Genomic DNA, 18,722 nt, shown 5'->3' on the forward strand with positions numbered 1-18,722 from the left:
ATAACATAACGAACACAGACACAAGAGTGATAAGTGCACAGGTGTTGTATTCTGCTGAAAAACAGCACACCATTAGGCTTATTAGTTATTATTTTATTTTAAATTTGGATTTTAGTGTTTTACATTTTGAATAGTGAAATGTAAATGTCAGCAAATCAACTCCCCAAGTGAGATCAAATGATTAAACCATATCATAACTGTTCTTATTTTGGTTCAGGTCAAGCCAAGTCATAACCAAGGTAGAAATATCTGCCCGAATAGGAACACCACTCACATGCTATCTAAAATATATGCTACCTAAAATACCAGAGTGTCATCAACAGTATGTCATGAGTCAGTAAAAATACAAGTGTTATATAATATGTGCAGTGGAGGTGGTGCAGTAATACTAAGTAATGTGTCTTTCTCTGGTGTCTAGTAAAAATACACAAGGCTTGTAACGCATAATCAAACTATCATGAGTTCCTACAGTCCATTATTCAATGAAGTAAAAACAAACTTCTCTACTGCCTATAACCATCAAGCTTATTCAGTACCCCAAAATTAAATACTAAAGTAATACCAAAAAAAAAAAAAAACATCAACCAAAAGTTTGTTCCTAATCTTCCACCTAGCAATGTAACAAAAAAAAAAGAAAAAAAATCCATTTGTTTGAAAAGGACCAGTTCTCTGACCATTTGATCATTACACTGAATATAATGTATGTAGAACTGAACCTAGAATTTTCAGGGCTTCCATATTATTAAAGTGGCATTGCTGTAGACATATCAATGTCAGTTTATTGTAATTGCAAATTTGTTGCTTAGAACCAGTTAAGTAAGCCATGAGTGCCACATTTAAAATGTCCAGACTGGCACAGAGTGTATGAGCAGCAGTCTGTGTCTCTTGTTTCTTATCCACATCATTAGATATATTATGTAAGGCCTCACTAATTTGTGCATAATGTCTCCAGAGTGCCTTGGCTGACTTGGCTCAAGTGCTCCACTGAGTATTTGACAGTGAATTTGTGCTGTGCAAGACAGTGGATGTAGGCAGTTCTCACTGTCCCAGGATGTGTCTGGTGTTCTGGGGAAATAGAAACCCCACTGGATTTCAAATTGCTCATGATGCACATATACCTTCACCTACTGTAGACATTTTTGTTCAAATACTAATCAACTGGATGTGAAACCTATGTAAGAAAATACATTTCCTGTTCTTCTGACTGTTTGCAGTTACTAATCCCACCAACATTGTGCTTTTTTGAACACTGCTTATACAAGGCATCATATACATAACCATGTACACTACACTAGATACACATTATACTGTAGATAGAAGGCTGGGCTTACAGTTAAAAGTGCTCTCGAATCACTATAGAGACACATTCTAGTTGTTTTGGCTTGCTCTTCAAAAATTTAAACCCGTGTTGTATATATTTTTTAAATTCTGTTTTCTATGATGTCCTTATGTTTACTAATAAAGTTGGTATAAATACATGTATTGGTAGCTGTCTAGCTAGATTAATCAAATGCAGCTGGGTTTTGAGTAGCTTTTAAAGTTTATTTGTTAGCTAGCTAGCTAATGTCAATTAATGCATGTTTCTATCTACATAGTCAGCTGTCTGGCAATGTGCCTTAAACCAATAATCATGAGAACTTCATAGGGTTATGAAACTAAATTTATGTCTTGTCCACAACAGCATTGTTGTGCACGTTGTGTTTGGACTGAATGCCTACACTTACATAACAGGTACAGTTTATGACTACTGAACATCAAACTCACATGTTGAATTTATTACAAAGGTTTCAGACTGTAAAACATCAAAATATCAGGCTAGCTATTCCAGCTCACTTGGCTAGTTATTGGCTTAACTGTACATGTTTCCACAGGATGGATGTTGTGAAATGCTATCTCCATGTGTTTTGGCTCACATAATTTGCAGATCATTACTATTCTAGTTCTTTTGAAGCATTTAAAACTGACAATATCTGATAAATTGGGCTGTCTGCTGACTAAGCATTTGGAGTTTTGGCAGGAAACTGCCTTTCTTTTGACAGAAACACCTTGTTGATGATGAAGATCAGAGTAAAATGGCCAAACTGGTTCAAGTTGAAAAGTCTACGGTAACTCAAATAACAAATAATTCTTTGACCATGACAAATAGAAAAGCATCCCAGAATGCACAAAATTTCAAAACATGAGGCGGATGAACTAGAGAAGAAATTGGGTTTCACTCCTGCCAGCCAAGACCAGGAATCTGCTGCTACAGTGGGCACAAGGGTTATGGAATCTTCAGAGTATAAGATTAGAAAAAGATTGCCTGGTCATTTTCAAATTCAAACTAACATTTGAGCTACCACTTCTGGGTGCAAACTCCACTGCTTACAACCTACAAGCTGTATCGACAAAGAATCTGTTGCAGCATTGTATCTGGAAGATGAGTTGCTCTCAGTGAGACTAGTTGTGGATGGGCCTACCTAAGGACATTCTATGCATGGCATCCTATGCAGTCTATAGCAACCCTAGATTTGCTCATCTGCACTAAAGGGCAGGACTTTGAATTTGAATTTTTGTCCTTGAAAGAAGCAGCCAAAGACGTGGGACCTAAGAATAAGTGTTGCACAGGTCCACACAATCCTGTGGCACCTGTTGACTATGAAAAAGAAAGTATTCATGAACTGGATTAGCCCTGTAAGCAGCAGGAATTAAAAAAAAAAAAAAAAAAGTTGAATAAAATTATTTTAAACCATGGGATCTATGTTTTCTTTGTTGAAAAGGTAATAACATTCCAGATACAGAGCAATTGCATTGTTGGGCCCAGCAGACTGATGAGGCATTGATCCCCAGAAAGGCTGGCAGCTGGCAGCAGAAGTGTAATTTGTATTCTTGTGACATTGTCATCAGGACTCACTGAACAGATGTAGTCATTGTCCAATGCTGTTTTTAGCTGTAAAATGCCTCATTGAAAGCCCCGGCTAACAGTAGTGTGAGGCAGGTGGGTTCCCTACAGGTAATATAAGAAACATGGAAATGGTTGACATTCCAGTTAAGCATGGATTTGTGATTCAAATCCTCACTGCTCCTACCTAGAGCCTCTTTAAAAGCAGGTCCAAAGATAATTGGATGGATTGGAAGATGTATAACCATTGTAGATTGCACCAACCACACATACCAGTGGGTATAAAACAAGTTATGAGAGAGTTACCCTATGACCTGGCCCAGTTGTCTCAGATTCAGGAGTGAGCTGTCAATCAGATACCTTACTGAGGGGTCAACATCTGCAGATTGAAGGGATTACTCCAATGTGCATGATGTTCACCTGGGCATCTGGATCATCGCTCAGTCGGTGGTGCAAAAATGTGTGGCTACAATGCATCATCCAGTCTTTCTCAAGCTACAGCCATTTTCTGTATGACTGCAGGCACAATTTTAGAGACTGTCAGAGGCTTCTGCAACATTGTATAGCTCCAATGTAGACCTAGTATCGTCTGGTAATTGGATAGAATGATGACTGGGTATTGAGCTATAAGGAGGCCTCTGTTGAGAAGCCTCAGACTTGTATGGTTTCAGTTCCTGTATTATTGATTTCAGCTGAGCTATGCCTGCTGCCAAGTTCTCTATACCTCTAGAGAGTAATTCAGACTGTTTTCTGGGCTTCTTGTTGTGCTTGCTGGTCATTGCTGGGCCTGGGCCTTTGTGACCAGCAAGCTGTTTAGACTGAGGGATTTGGGCCAGATTTCTCTCTGAGCCAGGATTCAAATCTGCCAGCCAAGTGCATCATGTCAACATTGGCACCGCCATGCATTCAATGCAGGGGATGTCCAAATCAGACACAGTGTCCTTGAGATGGTCAAGTCTGAGGCAGCGAGCATGTGCTGGTGCCAGTCATATTCTTTTAAGAGATTTATATACAGACTACATAAGCACAAGTCTTTTAGCATGGATATTTATGGCTACACACTCAGTATATCATGAACTATGGACATGATGTGACCTAAGTGTAAAGAAAAAAGGAATGTTATGAGACCAGGCACTGAGAATTAGTCACTAAATTATACAGTTCAGCCACTGACAGTGCACTGTATGTCAAGTGAGTACTACTCAACAAATTTAGCAATGCATTAGCTAGTTACCAGGAAATGTGGAATCTTCAAAGGTAAAACATGTTAAGAGGCAAACCATCACTGCAGGAAAAGAACTGGGTGAATAGAAACTACTCGGTGCAGGAAAAGCACAAGAGATTAAAGAGAAAAGGGTTTAGATCCCCAGAGTATACGGAGATAAATGTCCACTTACAAGAATAGTGATTGGCTAGCTAATTGCTGGTTTACTATTGCTAAATCTTTGCTACTAAGTCAAATTTGGTAGACTTAATTTTTTTAAGAGTTTTTTTAAAACCTGCTAGAGAGGTAATAGCTTCATAATTACATTGATTCACTAATATTACAGATCTTAGAAACCAAGCAACTGAAAAGATGTCAACCACCTAATTATTTCCTTCAATACACCCATACAAACCATTTTAATGAAATATTTTGGGTTGGTTATTTTTTTCAGCTTCACGTAACATTGTAACCAAAGTTTAATTTGTATAAAATTCTATAAAATTCAACCATATTGTCCTCATTTGTACATATGTAAATTTCTTTGGTTGACATTAAACATGTGATGTCTGGTATGTACAAAATCATGCAGGAATTCTTGGAAGAACAATGCTTTATCCTTGTGAAATAAGTTAGTGATGACATTGCAAAATTTAGGCCGCATAAAGTTTGACTATCAGCATGGCATAAATGTGACTCAAATCGTGTGTTTACAGCATATATTTTTCCAGGTGATTAAATCCTACACTTATTAATTCCATAAGCTAAATCTATCTTTTTTATTTAACAAAAAAAAAAAAAAGAATGTGTCTTCTTTTAAGATTAAAAAGATCTTTTCTGAGCTGTACTTTGTTCAAACCATAGTGAATATCGCCCTCTGTTGGAGTTTCAGCTATCTCTGATGCCACCTTAATTATATATTAATTCTAAGATAGATTTTCCCTTTAAATATTCGTTATTATGTCATGGAAAGGCTGACTATCTCTCCTTAATACCTCTCCAGTTTGCAACAGCAAATGTACATATTCTATCTCTGCTAAAATGTAATTCTCTCTTTTGCTTATTTGAATTAAATATACACAGTGGCATAAGGTATTCCAAGGTAATCCTACTGATTTCAACTGAAACATGGCCGTTCAACAAACAGTTACGATAAGGAACAGGGATGGATAATCAGGCATGGCCACTTATACATCTGCAAGAGCCTGTTTTTATTTACGGCACTGCTAGGACCTTTGGTTTCATGTATTTATCTCCAGACTTCTGTGAACTGCAAACCAAGCAGTTGCCACTAAGAGTTTGATACCATTTTACAGATATCTGAATAAAGTTTGACTCTGTTCTGACCTACTGAAAAAATTAATTTAATCGTTAGGTCATGGTGGTGCCAAGTATCCCAAGTATCACTGGGTGGAGGGAGAGAATTAACCCCAGATAATCTCCAGTCCATTGCAGGGCATGATCCATACACTTTCATACACTCATTCACACCTTGTGGCACTTTAGTGCAGCCAATCCTACCAGCCTGCATGTTGTGGACAGTGGTAGGACATCAGAAAGGTTAGCGCAAACCCACATGCCCACCAAAATTCTGCACAGATTGCACTGCTGAGCTTTAAGGGAGCAACATTCCCACAGTGTTACCCCTGATAATCATGATGTTAAGTTAAATTTGTTAATAATAATAATAATAATAATAATAATAATAATAATAATAATAATAATAATAATAATAATAATAATAGTAGTAGTAAAAATAATGAAAGTACAAACTGGCAGAATATGTTTGATCACACACAAGGAATAATACCTTACATAACCTGGGTTTATTCTTGGTATGCATGTTTGGCCTCTCCGTTGAATTTTTTTAAACTGTGAATATCCCAATGCGTACTGTATATTAAAGCATGATACACCTAACATGCATCAGGCTACATGAATTTATTTGGTTGTTAAATTTCTAACAGTACACAGTTAAAATATTGTTCCCATAAAATTGTACCCATATCAGTGCCTTCTTAATGTATTATCATTTTTTTGCAAGGTGGATAAAAAGGAGAAATATTTTGTCTACATTCAGTACTGGCTATATGTTTTGTTGTGTTGTGTTTTTTTTTTTAACATTGTTTAGCAAATATAAATATAACAACACAATTTTTCAATTATATATCATTCAAAAATTGTAATGTGTTTTTAATTTGATTTTGAGATAAATAAATCTGATACAATTTGTATTGGAGTGAATGGTCTAATAAGCATGCTGAAATATTCTGTATCAGACACACATTATATCTATAGTACAAAATTGCCTGAAATCATTTGCTTCAACATAACCTAAGTTGAGTTATAAACCTGCCAAAACTGCTGAGTGAAACTGCCCCATTATTAACCTTTGATATATCAGCTGTGATAAGATAAAATGAGGTAATCTGATCATAAAAGTCAAGGTGAAATAAAATATCACTAAGTGTAGGAAAGGTTGCTAGCAGTCAGAGACAGATCTAAGCAAACAGAACTAAGAACCATTTGTATTCCAGAAGTCTTCTAGCTATGTTGTTGATAATAAGCCTTTGTCTGTTTGCAGTTTCTCCAGCCCTCTTTTTTCCAGTTCAAGAAGCCTGTACTAAAGGACGAAACAAGTTGCTGCTCATCTCCTTTGACGGATTCAGGTGGGATTATGACCGGGATGTGGACACACCAAATCTCGACAGGATGGCTCAAGATGGCATAAAAGCTACTTATGTCACCCCACCCTATATAACAATCACTAGCCCGAGTCACTTCTCTCTGCTTACAGGTGAGTGAAATAGAGAATAACAGTGAAATACAGAACACCAGTAAAACATCATGAGTAGATGTAGAGAATCCCTTAAATTAAATTAAATATGATTAGTCTAAGTTGTGAATGCAGTACACAACTAAAATTTTGAGTATGCATCTGAAATTATTGAAAATTCATTGATGGTCCTCTGATGGTCACCTTAACTGATGGAATAAATTGGAGGGTTTTTTGCTGAAGAAAATGTGTGTGTGTTGTGTTTGTGTGTGAGTGTGTTTGGGTGTGTGTTGTGTTTGTGTGTGTTTGTGCATTGATTGCAGAAACATGTTATAATTCTTTTTACTTATCTATATAGGCCGTTACATTGAGAATCATGGCGTGATTCACAATATATGGTTCAACACCACTACTCAAGAGAAGAAGCAATATTACAAGGCACAGTTTGTCGATGACTACTGGGACAACGGCAGTCTACCGATATGGATCACAGCTCAAAGACAGGAAAAGAATCATTCAACCTTTTTAAAAGATCCATTTGGTGTTCATTATGTATTATGTATAAAAACCTTATTCTAGATTACAGTGAGTTCCTTGTGGTGATAACCCAGTGCATGTGGATTTGAGGCAGTTTTGCAAAGCTTCCATTATTCTCAAATATTAAAAGTATTGTTGCTATTGTGCCTTCAATTTTCAGCTATTCGGTGAAACTATTATTTTGTTTTAATTCTCACAGGGTCTGAAAACAGGCTCCTTGCATTTTCCGGCTACGGCTGCCACATATCAAAATGAGACTGTGCAAGTGAGAGAGGTGGAATCTCAATTTTATGACTACACCAATGAGACAGACTGGAGAGTGAATGTGGATAAAGTGATGGGTGATTGGTTTAAAACACAGGATTTGGACTTTGTCTCACTATATTTCGGTGAACCAGACCAGACAGGCCATAAATATGGGCCTGAATCCCCAGAGCGGCGTGATGCAGTAAGGAAGGTGGACCGTACCATCGGCTATATACGTGACACCGCACAAAAGCATGGTCTTGCTGACCACCTAAACATCATCATCACTGCCGATCATGGTATGACTACTGTACTGAAAGGGAATGCAATAAAGCAGATTACACTGTCCCAAATCCCTGGCTTCTCATTTCGGGATATTAAGTTTCAGTTGTTGGACTATGGCCCTAATGGGATGCTGTTGCCTAAGGAGGGCATGCTTGAGAAAGTTTATAATGTTCTCAAAGGTGCACATCCTAATCTCCATGTCTATAAGAAGAAAGATATGCCTGCTCGTTTGCATTATTCAAATCATCCACGTATTTTACCCCTCATTCTCTATGCTGACCCAGGATATATAATTAATGGGGTGAGTTTTTGAATGTTTTTATATATATATATATATATATATATATATATATATATATATATATATATATATATATATATATATATACACTTAGAAATGCAGATTATTTCAGGTTATACATAATGAATTGTCTTTTTTTCATATCATTTTCCAGCTTTTCCCAGTTCAGACCAGTAAAGGAGAACATGGGTTTGATAATCAAGCTTTAGACATGAAGGCTTTCTTCAGGGCAGTGGGGCCTGACTTTCACAAAAACCGAGTAGTGGGACCTTTTGAAACAGTCAATGTTTATCCCTTAATGTGTCATCTACTGGGAATTAAACCTGAAATCAATGATGGCTCTCTTGATAACACCAGACATCTTCTAGTCTCTGGTGGGCAACAGTGTGACAGCAAAGGTGGGATTGGTTTGATTTAAGACCTTTTTATTTACCACCATTTATAATCAAAGCATTCCAAAGCAAAAAGATGAACAGATCAGATTAGGTCCATCTCCAGATAAGTATCAGTTGAAGTAGCTTGATAGTGGTTGGTGTTTCTGTTCTTTTTACATATTACACAGGGTTTTTTTAATATCAGAATCCAATTTGTCATGACACTAGAGACAAAAGCTGAAATAAAGTTAGGTGTGTAGTGATGCAGGATTTCCACCTTCATTTTGAAAAAATAAAGAAAAGAATAAATAATAAAATAATAATTATATATATATATATATATATATATATAAATAAATATATATATATATATATATATATATATAAATATAAATATAGAGAGAGAGAGAGAGAGAGAGAGAGAGAGAGAGAGAGAGAGGGAGAGAGAGAGAGATAGAGAGAGAGTGTAGATAGATAGATAGATAGATAGATAGATAGATAGATAGATAGATAGATAGATAGATAGATAGATAGATAGATAGATAGATAGATAGATAGATAGATAGATAGATAGATAGATAGATAGATTCAAGTCAAGTCACCTTCATTGTCACATCACCACACATGGCACATGTGCCATGGTGAGTGAAATTCTTGGGAGCGAGCTCCAGAAATTGCAGAACCATTTACATATAGTAGTTAAGAAACAGAAATTAGAACAATTTGCAAACAGGTTAAAAAAATGTGCTAAATGCTTAGTACCAGGTGAAATGTGCAAATGCGGAAAATGTGGAAAAGATGCAATGTGCTCATACATAGTCAGTACACACAGTGTACTACTAGACATATTTACAATGCACTACACATTATATACAGTATAAATGATATATTATTATACTTATTATATTAATTATATATATATATAAAATTATATATGTATGTATAAATATATATATAAAATTATATATGTATGTATATATATAACATGTAACACTACTAACATCTACTTTTGAAGACAACAATGCTATTGATAAAAATTTAAATAATGACAGGAGGCATTAAAAAAGAGAAGAAATACAAATAATGCTGAAGGGCAGCATGTGCTTAAAGCATGTCTTACCTGATGTCCAGCTCACAATTTGTTTTTTTATCAGAAGCAGATCAGATAAGTGTTGTCACAGGCCTAGCTGCAGTTGTTGGGTTTCTGGTAGTTGTCTTCATCATTGTTTCATCTTATAATGTCTTCAAGCGAAAGAGAAGTAATATAAGGTAAAGTTGATCACATACTTACATTTCTTATAAAATCAATCGAGATACAATTTGAAAAATCACTCTCTTACTATCCTTTTATTTCTCTAGGTGTGATCCCAAAGCAAAGCACCAAGACGATGTTGATTCAAAGAAAACAGCATTGTGATTATCATTCATTTAAATTAGAATGTTTTCATACATTTGTATTTTTCATTTTCCACAACAACAAAAAAAAGTCTGCACAGTGAACATTAACAATTTGATTAGGAAGTTAGTGCTATTATTTATTTTATAAAAGTGATCTTGTCAGACATTATGCAAATAGTTTAAGAAAAAGACTGAACATTGTCAAGATATTTATTAAACATGTGATGTAAGAAACTGAAGATCATTTGAATATTTAACTTGATAGAAGAATTCATGATATTTATTCGGATTATATCATGCTTGTGTCCTGGTTCTCTACTGCCATCTAGTGGAGATAGCCTAGCACTCAGCTATCCATAGCAAAACTTTACTGTATTTTCTTTTCTTATAGTAAAAGAACAATAGAAATCTAATATGATTTTTTTTTTTTAATATTTAGAGACCTCAAATCCGCATCAATGCACAGCTCTAATTCTTAAACATACCTGTGTTAACTGGGTGAAAGAAAGAAAAAAAGGCATTTCAAGAGGTGTAAATGACTGACAGAAGTTATCACTACACAAAGCTGCAGATTCAATGATTTATAGTGAAATCCTGTCCAGTCATGTGGAATTTTCCCAAAATAAGTTTATGTAAACAGCTCATGACAAAGAGCCACTCAGAGCAGCCTGGTATGCATAAACAGTTTGAACAGTGCACTGCAGTGTAACCCCCATTTGGACACACACACACACGCATGCACACACACACACACACACACACACACACACACACACACACACACACACACACACACACACACACACACACACACACACACACACACACACACACACTCAGGCACCCGCCAGAGTAGAACAGAGCCAGTCTGGAAATGTGGAGTCTCCCCCTTGGCACATATGCCAGACTCCAATCCATCTTTCAGTGCAATAACATCTCTGCGTCTATACATGGCCTATAATTAGACTTAGTAGCTGCAGCAATCTGATTTCTAGCTGTAGTTTGACACTTTTCAATACCTATAGCAGAGTGGGAGACGCCACCTCTATTGCTCTTATCTCAGCCATTATAAGTGTGTATACAGCACCAGATCTCAGCCTTGTGTTAACTGTCTTTGTAAAGCTGTTATGACTGTGAAGTCTGCCACTGAGCGTCATAACGTAAACAAAAGGGAATTTCTCTCTGAAGCCCTGGATGAGAGAACAGCACGTTTACACTATGACAACAATCCGACACCAGACTGGGACACACTAATACTCTCCTGACTCATCCATCAACTCAGACAGGACACGTCAAACACTCCTATTCTTTGGAGCCTGTCCCCCCACCTCGCTCTCTCTCTCTCTCTCTCTCTCTCTCTCTCTCTCTCTCTCTCTCTCTCTCTCTCTCTCTCTCTCTCTCTCTCTCTCTCTCTCTCTCCCTGTCCCTCTATGTTCTTTTTCTTTTCTCTTCCCATATGTTTATGATGTTGAATGCCAGATCTGTCATGAAGTGTCACATTCTACTAAGAGACTAAAAAGCCTTGTGAAGCTTTCATGGCAGCATGGTTTAGAGCCAGAGTAGACTTACAGTCTGCCTTTCCCTCAAGAATTTTACAAATCAGACCTTAGCGAATGCACCATTTCCTCATCTTTCGTTGATATGTATATATCACACCTCAAAAAGAAAGGAGACAAAGCTCTGGGAACTCTAGGTGTTATTTGTTCATATTAAAGTGTAATTTTCTATTTCACATACTGGGAATATGTGCATTTCCCATGAGCTGAGTGTCTCTAAAGCACTGTGAATCTCAGAGAGTTGATGAGGTTTGAAACCATGTGAGCTATTTCACAGGAACTGGCCAGGATGCTTTGGTGGTCTTGGTCAAACGCCATGTCTGCCAGCGGCCTTGTCCTGTGGGGGCTGACAAGAACCGTGTCGCCTTGCACTCGGGTGAGAGGAGCTTGTGACGGCAGATTTACTCCAGCAGTCTTGCCAGCCTGGCTGGCCGCGGACACCACGACATACCTGTCAATGAGGTGTCACTGTGTAGTGTGCCTGCAGGGCTTTCTTTCTGCTGTGGCTAAAACCACGGAAAAACTGACTCGACACCTCTACATCCACACACAGCATGTGTGAGCTCAGTCCTGTCCCTGCCATCCTGCCCAGGCAGTTATGGCAAAGGCATGCCTTCGAGCTGAAACAAGGCGTTAATCCATGATAACTTTTCCCCATGCTAACATGTGGGTGCAGGCCTCGCCCCCACTGCCTGGCCCTCTCCTGCCAGCCTGAATAACTCTACCGTAGCTGCAAGATTTAGGAGGTAATATCGACTGACTGTGTGGGGGAAATGGTCTCAATAGGAGGTTATAAATCTCTTTTGCTTTTTATTATGACAGACACAAGACTTAAAATGCCCCATGCCAGCCAGTCCTTGAGAAGACTTTAATGTCCCTGAACATATCCATATGGATAATAAGATATGCAATTCAAAACTAGACAGCCAGCTAGAGACTGCTATGACGTTTAAAGTCTAATTCTTTCAAATCCCAAGGTAATTTTTCCCCCATGCATTTAAATTTTCAAACTTAAACATTTCAGAAATAATCCTTCACACGTGATCTACAGGCTGGAACTTCACTTGAAGTAATCTAAGATTTCCAGTTTTCTTAGTCACTTTGTATAATTACACCTCAGAGCAAGACATTTGCTATTATTTTTATCTGATTTTGACTCCATGTATCAAATTCTTGCATTGCCAGTCCCCTTAGAATGGTATAAACAAAAGAGCACATTCAGAAACTCATTTTAAAACATGAAATCTGTTTTATAATAGAGTTTAAAGAAGTAATGCACCCTGTAGACCACACAAAGATTCTTTGTTTGTGTTGAAATAGTGAAATGGAAGTGCCTGCTATAAGCATTTTTGTGCTCTAGTGTTTAAGTACACAAACAATTCAAACACATTCTAAATACTTATGGGAATATTTTATTGCTGTCAATAACAATTCTACACCAAAAATATTGCTTTGCTTTTCTATCTATATTGCTTTGCTTCTGCTTCTTCTTGGCTCTCTCTCTCTCTCTCTCTCTCTCTCTCTCTCTCTCTCTCTCTCTCTCTCTCTCTCTCTCTCTCTCTCTCTCTCTCTCCCAGCATGTTTCCTCTGGTTGTTATTTCTGCCGTTAATTCAAGCAACATTAAAAAATATAGGCTGTGGTCCAAAACTGAGCACTGATGAATTCATTCATTTAAAATTGTTTGCTACTTTACCACTAGGGGGCATATTGTCATTGGTCTAGATGGGAAATTGGTTTACAAAAGGCATTTTTGATTCTAGAGTCTTTATTTTGAAACAAGTGTAAAAACTAAGTATATTAGCTTACAGAGTTGATGCTCATGGTATGCATGAATGTCAGATGAAGAGAATAACAGCAAGCCTTTATTGGTATGCATTGCTTGTCTTTCATCAACAGGATTGTAATTCTTTTTTGACAAGTTTGGATCACTTGCACGAAGCTTATGCTGAGACATGTCAGAGGTGTCAGAGGGCTCAGAGTCAGGATTCCTGAGAGCCAAAGCTATTCTAGAAGCTAGACAAACCACAGAAACACTGAGCTGTCTTGTTTGATTGGTTTTGTTGGCTGTGAAAGATCTGGGGATGAAAAGGGGATTAAAAAGATATATTCTCTTTGAAAACTGTATAAGTAAATTTTATACTGTCTCAATTCATCAAAATGTGACACATGTTTACTTTGAAACACACAACACAGACTCTACACACCAATATTCTTTATGACTGTTCTCTTCTTCCATTACGCCACATGCTGGAAAAGAGCGCCGTCCCAGAATGTATAATCAGAAGTTTTCATATAAGGGCATTTTAGAAAGTGGTGTATCATTCTTGTTGAAACACCTAATTTTATACAATTGCAGAGAGACAGAAACTTTCATTTGCACCCACACCCACAATGCATGCTCTCTCTCTCTCTCTCTCTCTCACTCTCTCTCTCTCTCTCTCTCTCTCTCTCTCTCTCTCTCTCTCTCTCTCTCTCTCTCTCTCTCTTTTCTTCCTCTCTCTTTAATATAGTACAGACAGCAGATATGTGCGTACACACTTACACATAATACAGAAGTGGCGCCACAGTCTGCTGGGTGCATTTATTATGGATCAGCGCTGCCAATACTTTCAACACCAGTCCAGCTTTCTCCAAACAGCTACAAGCTGATACATGATGGATCTCATTCCACCGCAGATGCCTGATGCAGACAGTTCCCATGTCTTGTCTGCCAATCCTGTAGTCCAGAAATCCTCACACTCCAACACCTGAATCATCCAAATGATGAATTTTGGACAGGGAACACAGCAAGTTGAGATTCAGACCCTAGACCATGACCCAGAGCTTTGGTTTACTGCAGATTTCTCTCTTGAATAAATGTGATTTGTTCCACTACATTATAAATTAAGCTCTTATGCCCACTTCTGAAGTAACCATACATAACCACTAAAAGCTGGATCTAAGAAACTCCATCCAACTTGTGCTTTAAAGCTTCTTCTGATAAAATGTCAAAAATGATTGTGCAGCAGACAGCTGGCGGCTCTGAGAAATGCTATGAGTGCAGTTCAAAATCCGTTGCCAGAGCTGTAGAAATTATCCTAGTGGTACAAAAGGAATAGGTGGAATGATGGCATGCAGCCCACACAGGCCTGTCCATGGAGAGAAAATTACAGAGGGAAGCTGCCAATTTCTGCTACAATAAGCCAGGCAGAACAATAGAAGATGCAGCTTGTGGTTCGATTAAGTCAAATTGACTCAAGCAGAAGAAGATTTTTTTATGTGTAGCACAGAAATGGTGAAGAATTCTTGAGTTAATGTAAAATAAATATCAATGATGTCACTTTGGTGACATGGTGGTTAAAGTATACCTTTCTTTCTATGTCAAAACATGTTAAAATATTATTAGCTACTTTCTGTGGAGGTTTAGAAAAATATTCAGCCGATTAAATAGTCAGGCTCTGTTACATAACTGAGTAAATGTTTTAGTTCTATTTCTATCCATTTTTTACTATGGTAGACGTACATGCTATAAAAAAATAAATAAAATAAAAATACACCAGAAAAACGTTAATCTCTTACAGCCACTATGATCTGGGCAATTTAGCCTAGAGAAAACAGATGAATCAAGTGCAGTGTAATTTCATTCACTTCTAGACTGAGCAGTAAAAGATATTTGAGTGACAGAACCATTTTAGCACCTGCACACTTCTCTGATTCATTCGAAGAAAATGATAACCTTGTACTTGACTTATCCAAACAGTGATTCATACCAGTGGCAGTTTAAACTGTGAGTGAACATGCAGATAAAGCATGTGTCACTGTCAACACAGTTCATATTGGCTGTCAGTTTAAACTCAGTAAAATACCTGTTTTTTCCTTGCATTACTACTTAACGCCAGCTATGCATTCTGGTTTACTAACTGACATTCTGGTTTACTAACTGACATTCTGGTTTACTTACTGACATTCTGGTTTACTTACTGACATTCTGGTTTATTAACTGACATTCTGGTTTACTAACTGACATTCTGGTTTACTTACTGACATTCTGGTTTACTTACTGACATTCTGGTTTACTAACTGACATTCTGGTTTACTAACTGACATTCTGGTTTACTTACTGACATTCTGGTTTACTTACTGACATTATTGTTTACTAACTGACATTCTGGTTTACTAACTGACATTCTGGTTTACTTACTGACATTCTGGTTTATTAACTGACATTCTGGTTTACTTACTGATATTCTGGTTTACTAACTGACATTATTGTTTACTAACTGACATTCTGGTTTACTAACTGACATTCTGGTTTACTTACTGACATTCTGGTTTATTAACTGACATTCTGGTTTACTTACTGACATTCTGGTTTATTAACTGACATTCTGGTTTACTTACTGACATTCTGGTTTACTAACTGACATTCTGGTTTACTTACTGACATTCTGGTTTACTTACTGACATTCTGGTTTACTTACTGACATTCTGGTTTACTAACTGACATTCTGGTTTACTAACTGACATTCTGGTTTACTTACTGACATTCTGGTTTACTTACTGACATTATTGTTTACTAACTGACATTCTGGTTTACTAACTGACATTCTGGTTTACTTACTGACATTCTGGTTTACTAACTGACATTCTGGTTTACTAACTGACATTCTGGTTTATTTACTGACATTCTGGTTTACTTACTGACATTCTGGTTTACTAACTGACATTATTGTTTACTAACTGACATTCTGGTTTACTTACTGACATTCTGGTTTACTTACTGACATTCTGGTTTACTTACTGACATTCTGGTTTACTAACTGACATTATTGTTTACTAACTGACATTATTGTTTACTAACTGACATTCTGGTTTACTTACTACTTACTGACATTCTGGTTTACTTACTGACATTGTGGTTTACTTACTGACATTCTGGTTTATTAACTGACATTCTGGTTTACTTACTGACATTCTCGTTTACTAACTGACATTCTGGTTTACTAGCTGACATTCTGGTTTACTTACTGACATTCTGGTTTACTTACTGACTATCATTTACTAACTGACATTCTGGTTTACTTACTGAGTATCATTTACTAACTGACATTCTGGTTTACTTACTGACATTCTGGTTTACTTACTGACTATCATTTACTAACTGACATTCTGGTTTACTTACTGACTATCATTTACTAACTGACATTCTGGTTTACTAACTGACATTCTGTTTCATTAACTAACATTCTGGTTACTTAATTGACATTCTAGTATACTAGCTGACATTATGGTTTACTAACTAACATTCTGGATTACTAACTGACATTCTTGTTTACTTACTGAAATTCTGGTTTATTAACTAACGTTGTGGTTTACTAACTAACATTTGGGTTCATTAACTGACATTCTGGTTTATTAACTAACATTATGGTTTACATACTGGCATTCTGGTTGATTTTTAAATGATTTTTATAATGTGATTAAGTGGTATAAAGCAGACAGAACTATAAATACCTCAGTCATACAAATATAAGTGGTACAGTGTATAAATAACTCATTATAAAGGACTGTTTATTACGATACAGCAGAGTGTCTTTAATTTTTAATGAGAAGGAAAGTAGTTATTATACTAATACACAATAATAGAGGGCCTTATTGAAGCCCAGGAGGCATGCGCAGTGCACATGCTGCTCATTGGTAGCTATTATAATAATCCAGTATTCTGTGAAAAGATAGACTGAGAGACAGCTTATATAAGCCTAAAGCTTGTGTTGATGCATGTTTCTTCTTGAGACACACATCAACTTAAAGCCTATAATTACCTTTTTTCTTATTCTTTTTCTGTACCACATGATATTCTGACAATGGACAACACATCAATTCTGTTAACATAAATTAAAAATGCTGAAAAAAAACAATGCACAAACTTATACAAAGTTCTGATTTGCTGAAGAAATTATTTTATTTTATATTATTTTATTTTATTTTTATTTTTTTTATTGTGTGTGTGTGTGTGTGTGTGTGTGTGTGTGTGTGTGTGTGTGTGTGTGTGTGTGTGTGTGTGTGTGTGTGCGCGCGCGCGCGTGTGTGTGTGTGTGTGTGTGTGTGTGTGTGTGTGTGTGTGTGTGTGTGTGTGTGTGTGTGTGTGTGTGTGTGTGTGTGTGTGAGGTAGTGGTGATGGCGGTAAAGTTCTCTATTTTCTCCATTACTCAAATAAAAAAGAAGCATCTGACTAATGATGCAAAGCATGTGTTCTAATTGGCGAGATTTTCTTATTTGGCTAACTTGAAATCTACCCATGATGCAAATGCAACGGTTAAGTTTCATCCCAGGTTTATTACATTTCATTGGTTTTGTAGATTTTGAGGGTGTGAGTTCTGATATTTTAAAAGAGACAAAAGATATAGCAGTCTTTCCATTTTTTTTGTTTGTTTGTTTTTTCAGGCATCCACTTTCTGGTATCCACATTCTAGTCTGAAAGATATTTAGTCTAGTTACTAAGCAACAAACACCAGCAATAAGAATCCGTTTTGTTGCCAAGGCGTGGCTGGAAAAATCCAGTGTGAAAGTTTAAAAGCAGTGATTTTTACCACTCTGGCATGGTGAAAGTGAAATTGTGGGTGGCCAAGCAAGCCCTCCTCATGGTTGAGGCCCTGACACCTGATTGTTAGTAATTCCAGATAAATGCCAGTGCTTGGGTGGCATGCTGTGGTTTAATGCTACAGAGCTTTCTCTTATATCACCAGGAATGAGATGGTCTAAGAGTGTGGAGAGACATGATCTCTGAGAATCTATCAGCATTTACCTTAAGGCTGCAAAACTTAATGATACCATTGTTCAAAGAGATTTTTAATGCTGCCTCATAATGTGGAACAGTAAAATTACAAATGACGAATCAGTAATGGCGCAGTGATAATCAGCAATGGGGAAAAGGGTGTGATTATAATATAAGATGCTTATTAAACAGCAGACTGCAGCCCTATGATCTTATTACATAGAGTAGAGAGAAAATATGATGTTTATTATGCAATAAGTCATTAAGTCATGAAGAAGAAAGGATATTACAGCTAGCTTAATCTTCTGTGCAAAACTGACGAGGGCCAACATGCTTTTGGTCATTAATAACTTCAATTTAATATAATAATTATATAATATTGTTTATGATACTAGATTTAGCTAAATAT

General features: G+C 36.7%; 1 protein-coding gene and 1 long non-coding RNA gene across 3 annotated transcripts; one reads left to right on the forward strand and one right to left on the reverse strand.

The window, feature by feature from the left end:
* The first annotated feature begins 6,565 nt into the window (after positions 1–6,565).
* enpp7.2 (ectonucleotide pyrophosphatase/phosphodiesterase 7, tandem duplicate 2) lies at positions 6,566–10,372 on the forward strand. 2 transcript variants are annotated; one of them, XM_027177477.2, is made up of 6 exons: positions 6,566–6,882; positions 7,220–7,365; positions 7,598–8,230; positions 8,385–8,628; positions 9,762–9,873; positions 9,964–10,372. In XM_027177477.2, exons 1-6 carry the CDS (start codon positions 6,636–6,638, stop codon positions 10,019–10,021), a joined length of 1,440 nt encoding a protein of 479 aa, XP_027033278.1. In that variant the 5' UTR covers positions 6,566–6,635; the 3' UTR covers positions 10,022–10,372. The 2 variants fall into 2 exon arrangements, with proteins under 2 accessions (XP_027033278.1, XP_027033277.1); XM_027177476.2 differs by having other exon boundaries at positions 9,759–9,873; positions 9,964–10,371.
* A 2,787-nt stretch (positions 10,373–13,159) lies between these two features.
* On the reverse strand, positions 13,160–14,298 carry LOC113662579. Its single transcript, XR_003445289.2, has 3 exons — positions 14,102–14,298; positions 13,764–13,806; positions 13,160–13,634 (listed from the first exon to the last, which is right to left on the reverse strand). It is a non-coding gene; the product is annotated as an uncharacterized LOC113662579 (long non-coding RNA).
* Between the last annotated feature and the right edge of the window lie 4,424 nt (positions 14,299–18,722).

The sequence above is a fragment of the Tachysurus fulvidraco genome, chromosome 8, assembly GCF_022655615.1.
Source record: "Tachysurus fulvidraco isolate hzauxx_2018 chromosome 8, HZAU_PFXX_2.0, whole genome shotgun sequence".
NCBI lineage: Eukaryota > Metazoa > Chordata > Actinopteri > Siluriformes > Bagridae > Tachysurus > Tachysurus fulvidraco.

Coding starts and splice junctions, on each gene's coding strand:
- enpp7.2 (XM_027177476.2), top strand. CDS start 6,636: ATGTTGTTGATAATAAGCCTTTGTCTGTTTGCAGTTTCTCCAGCCCTC. Junction 7,366..7,597: donor GGATCACAGCTCAAAGACAG/GAAAAGAATCAT, acceptor TAATTCTCACAG/GGTCTGAAAACAGGCTCCTT. Junction 8,231..8,384: donor CAGGATATATAATTAATGGG/GTGAGTTTTTGA, acceptor ATCATTTTCCAG/CTTTTCCCAGTTCAGACCAG.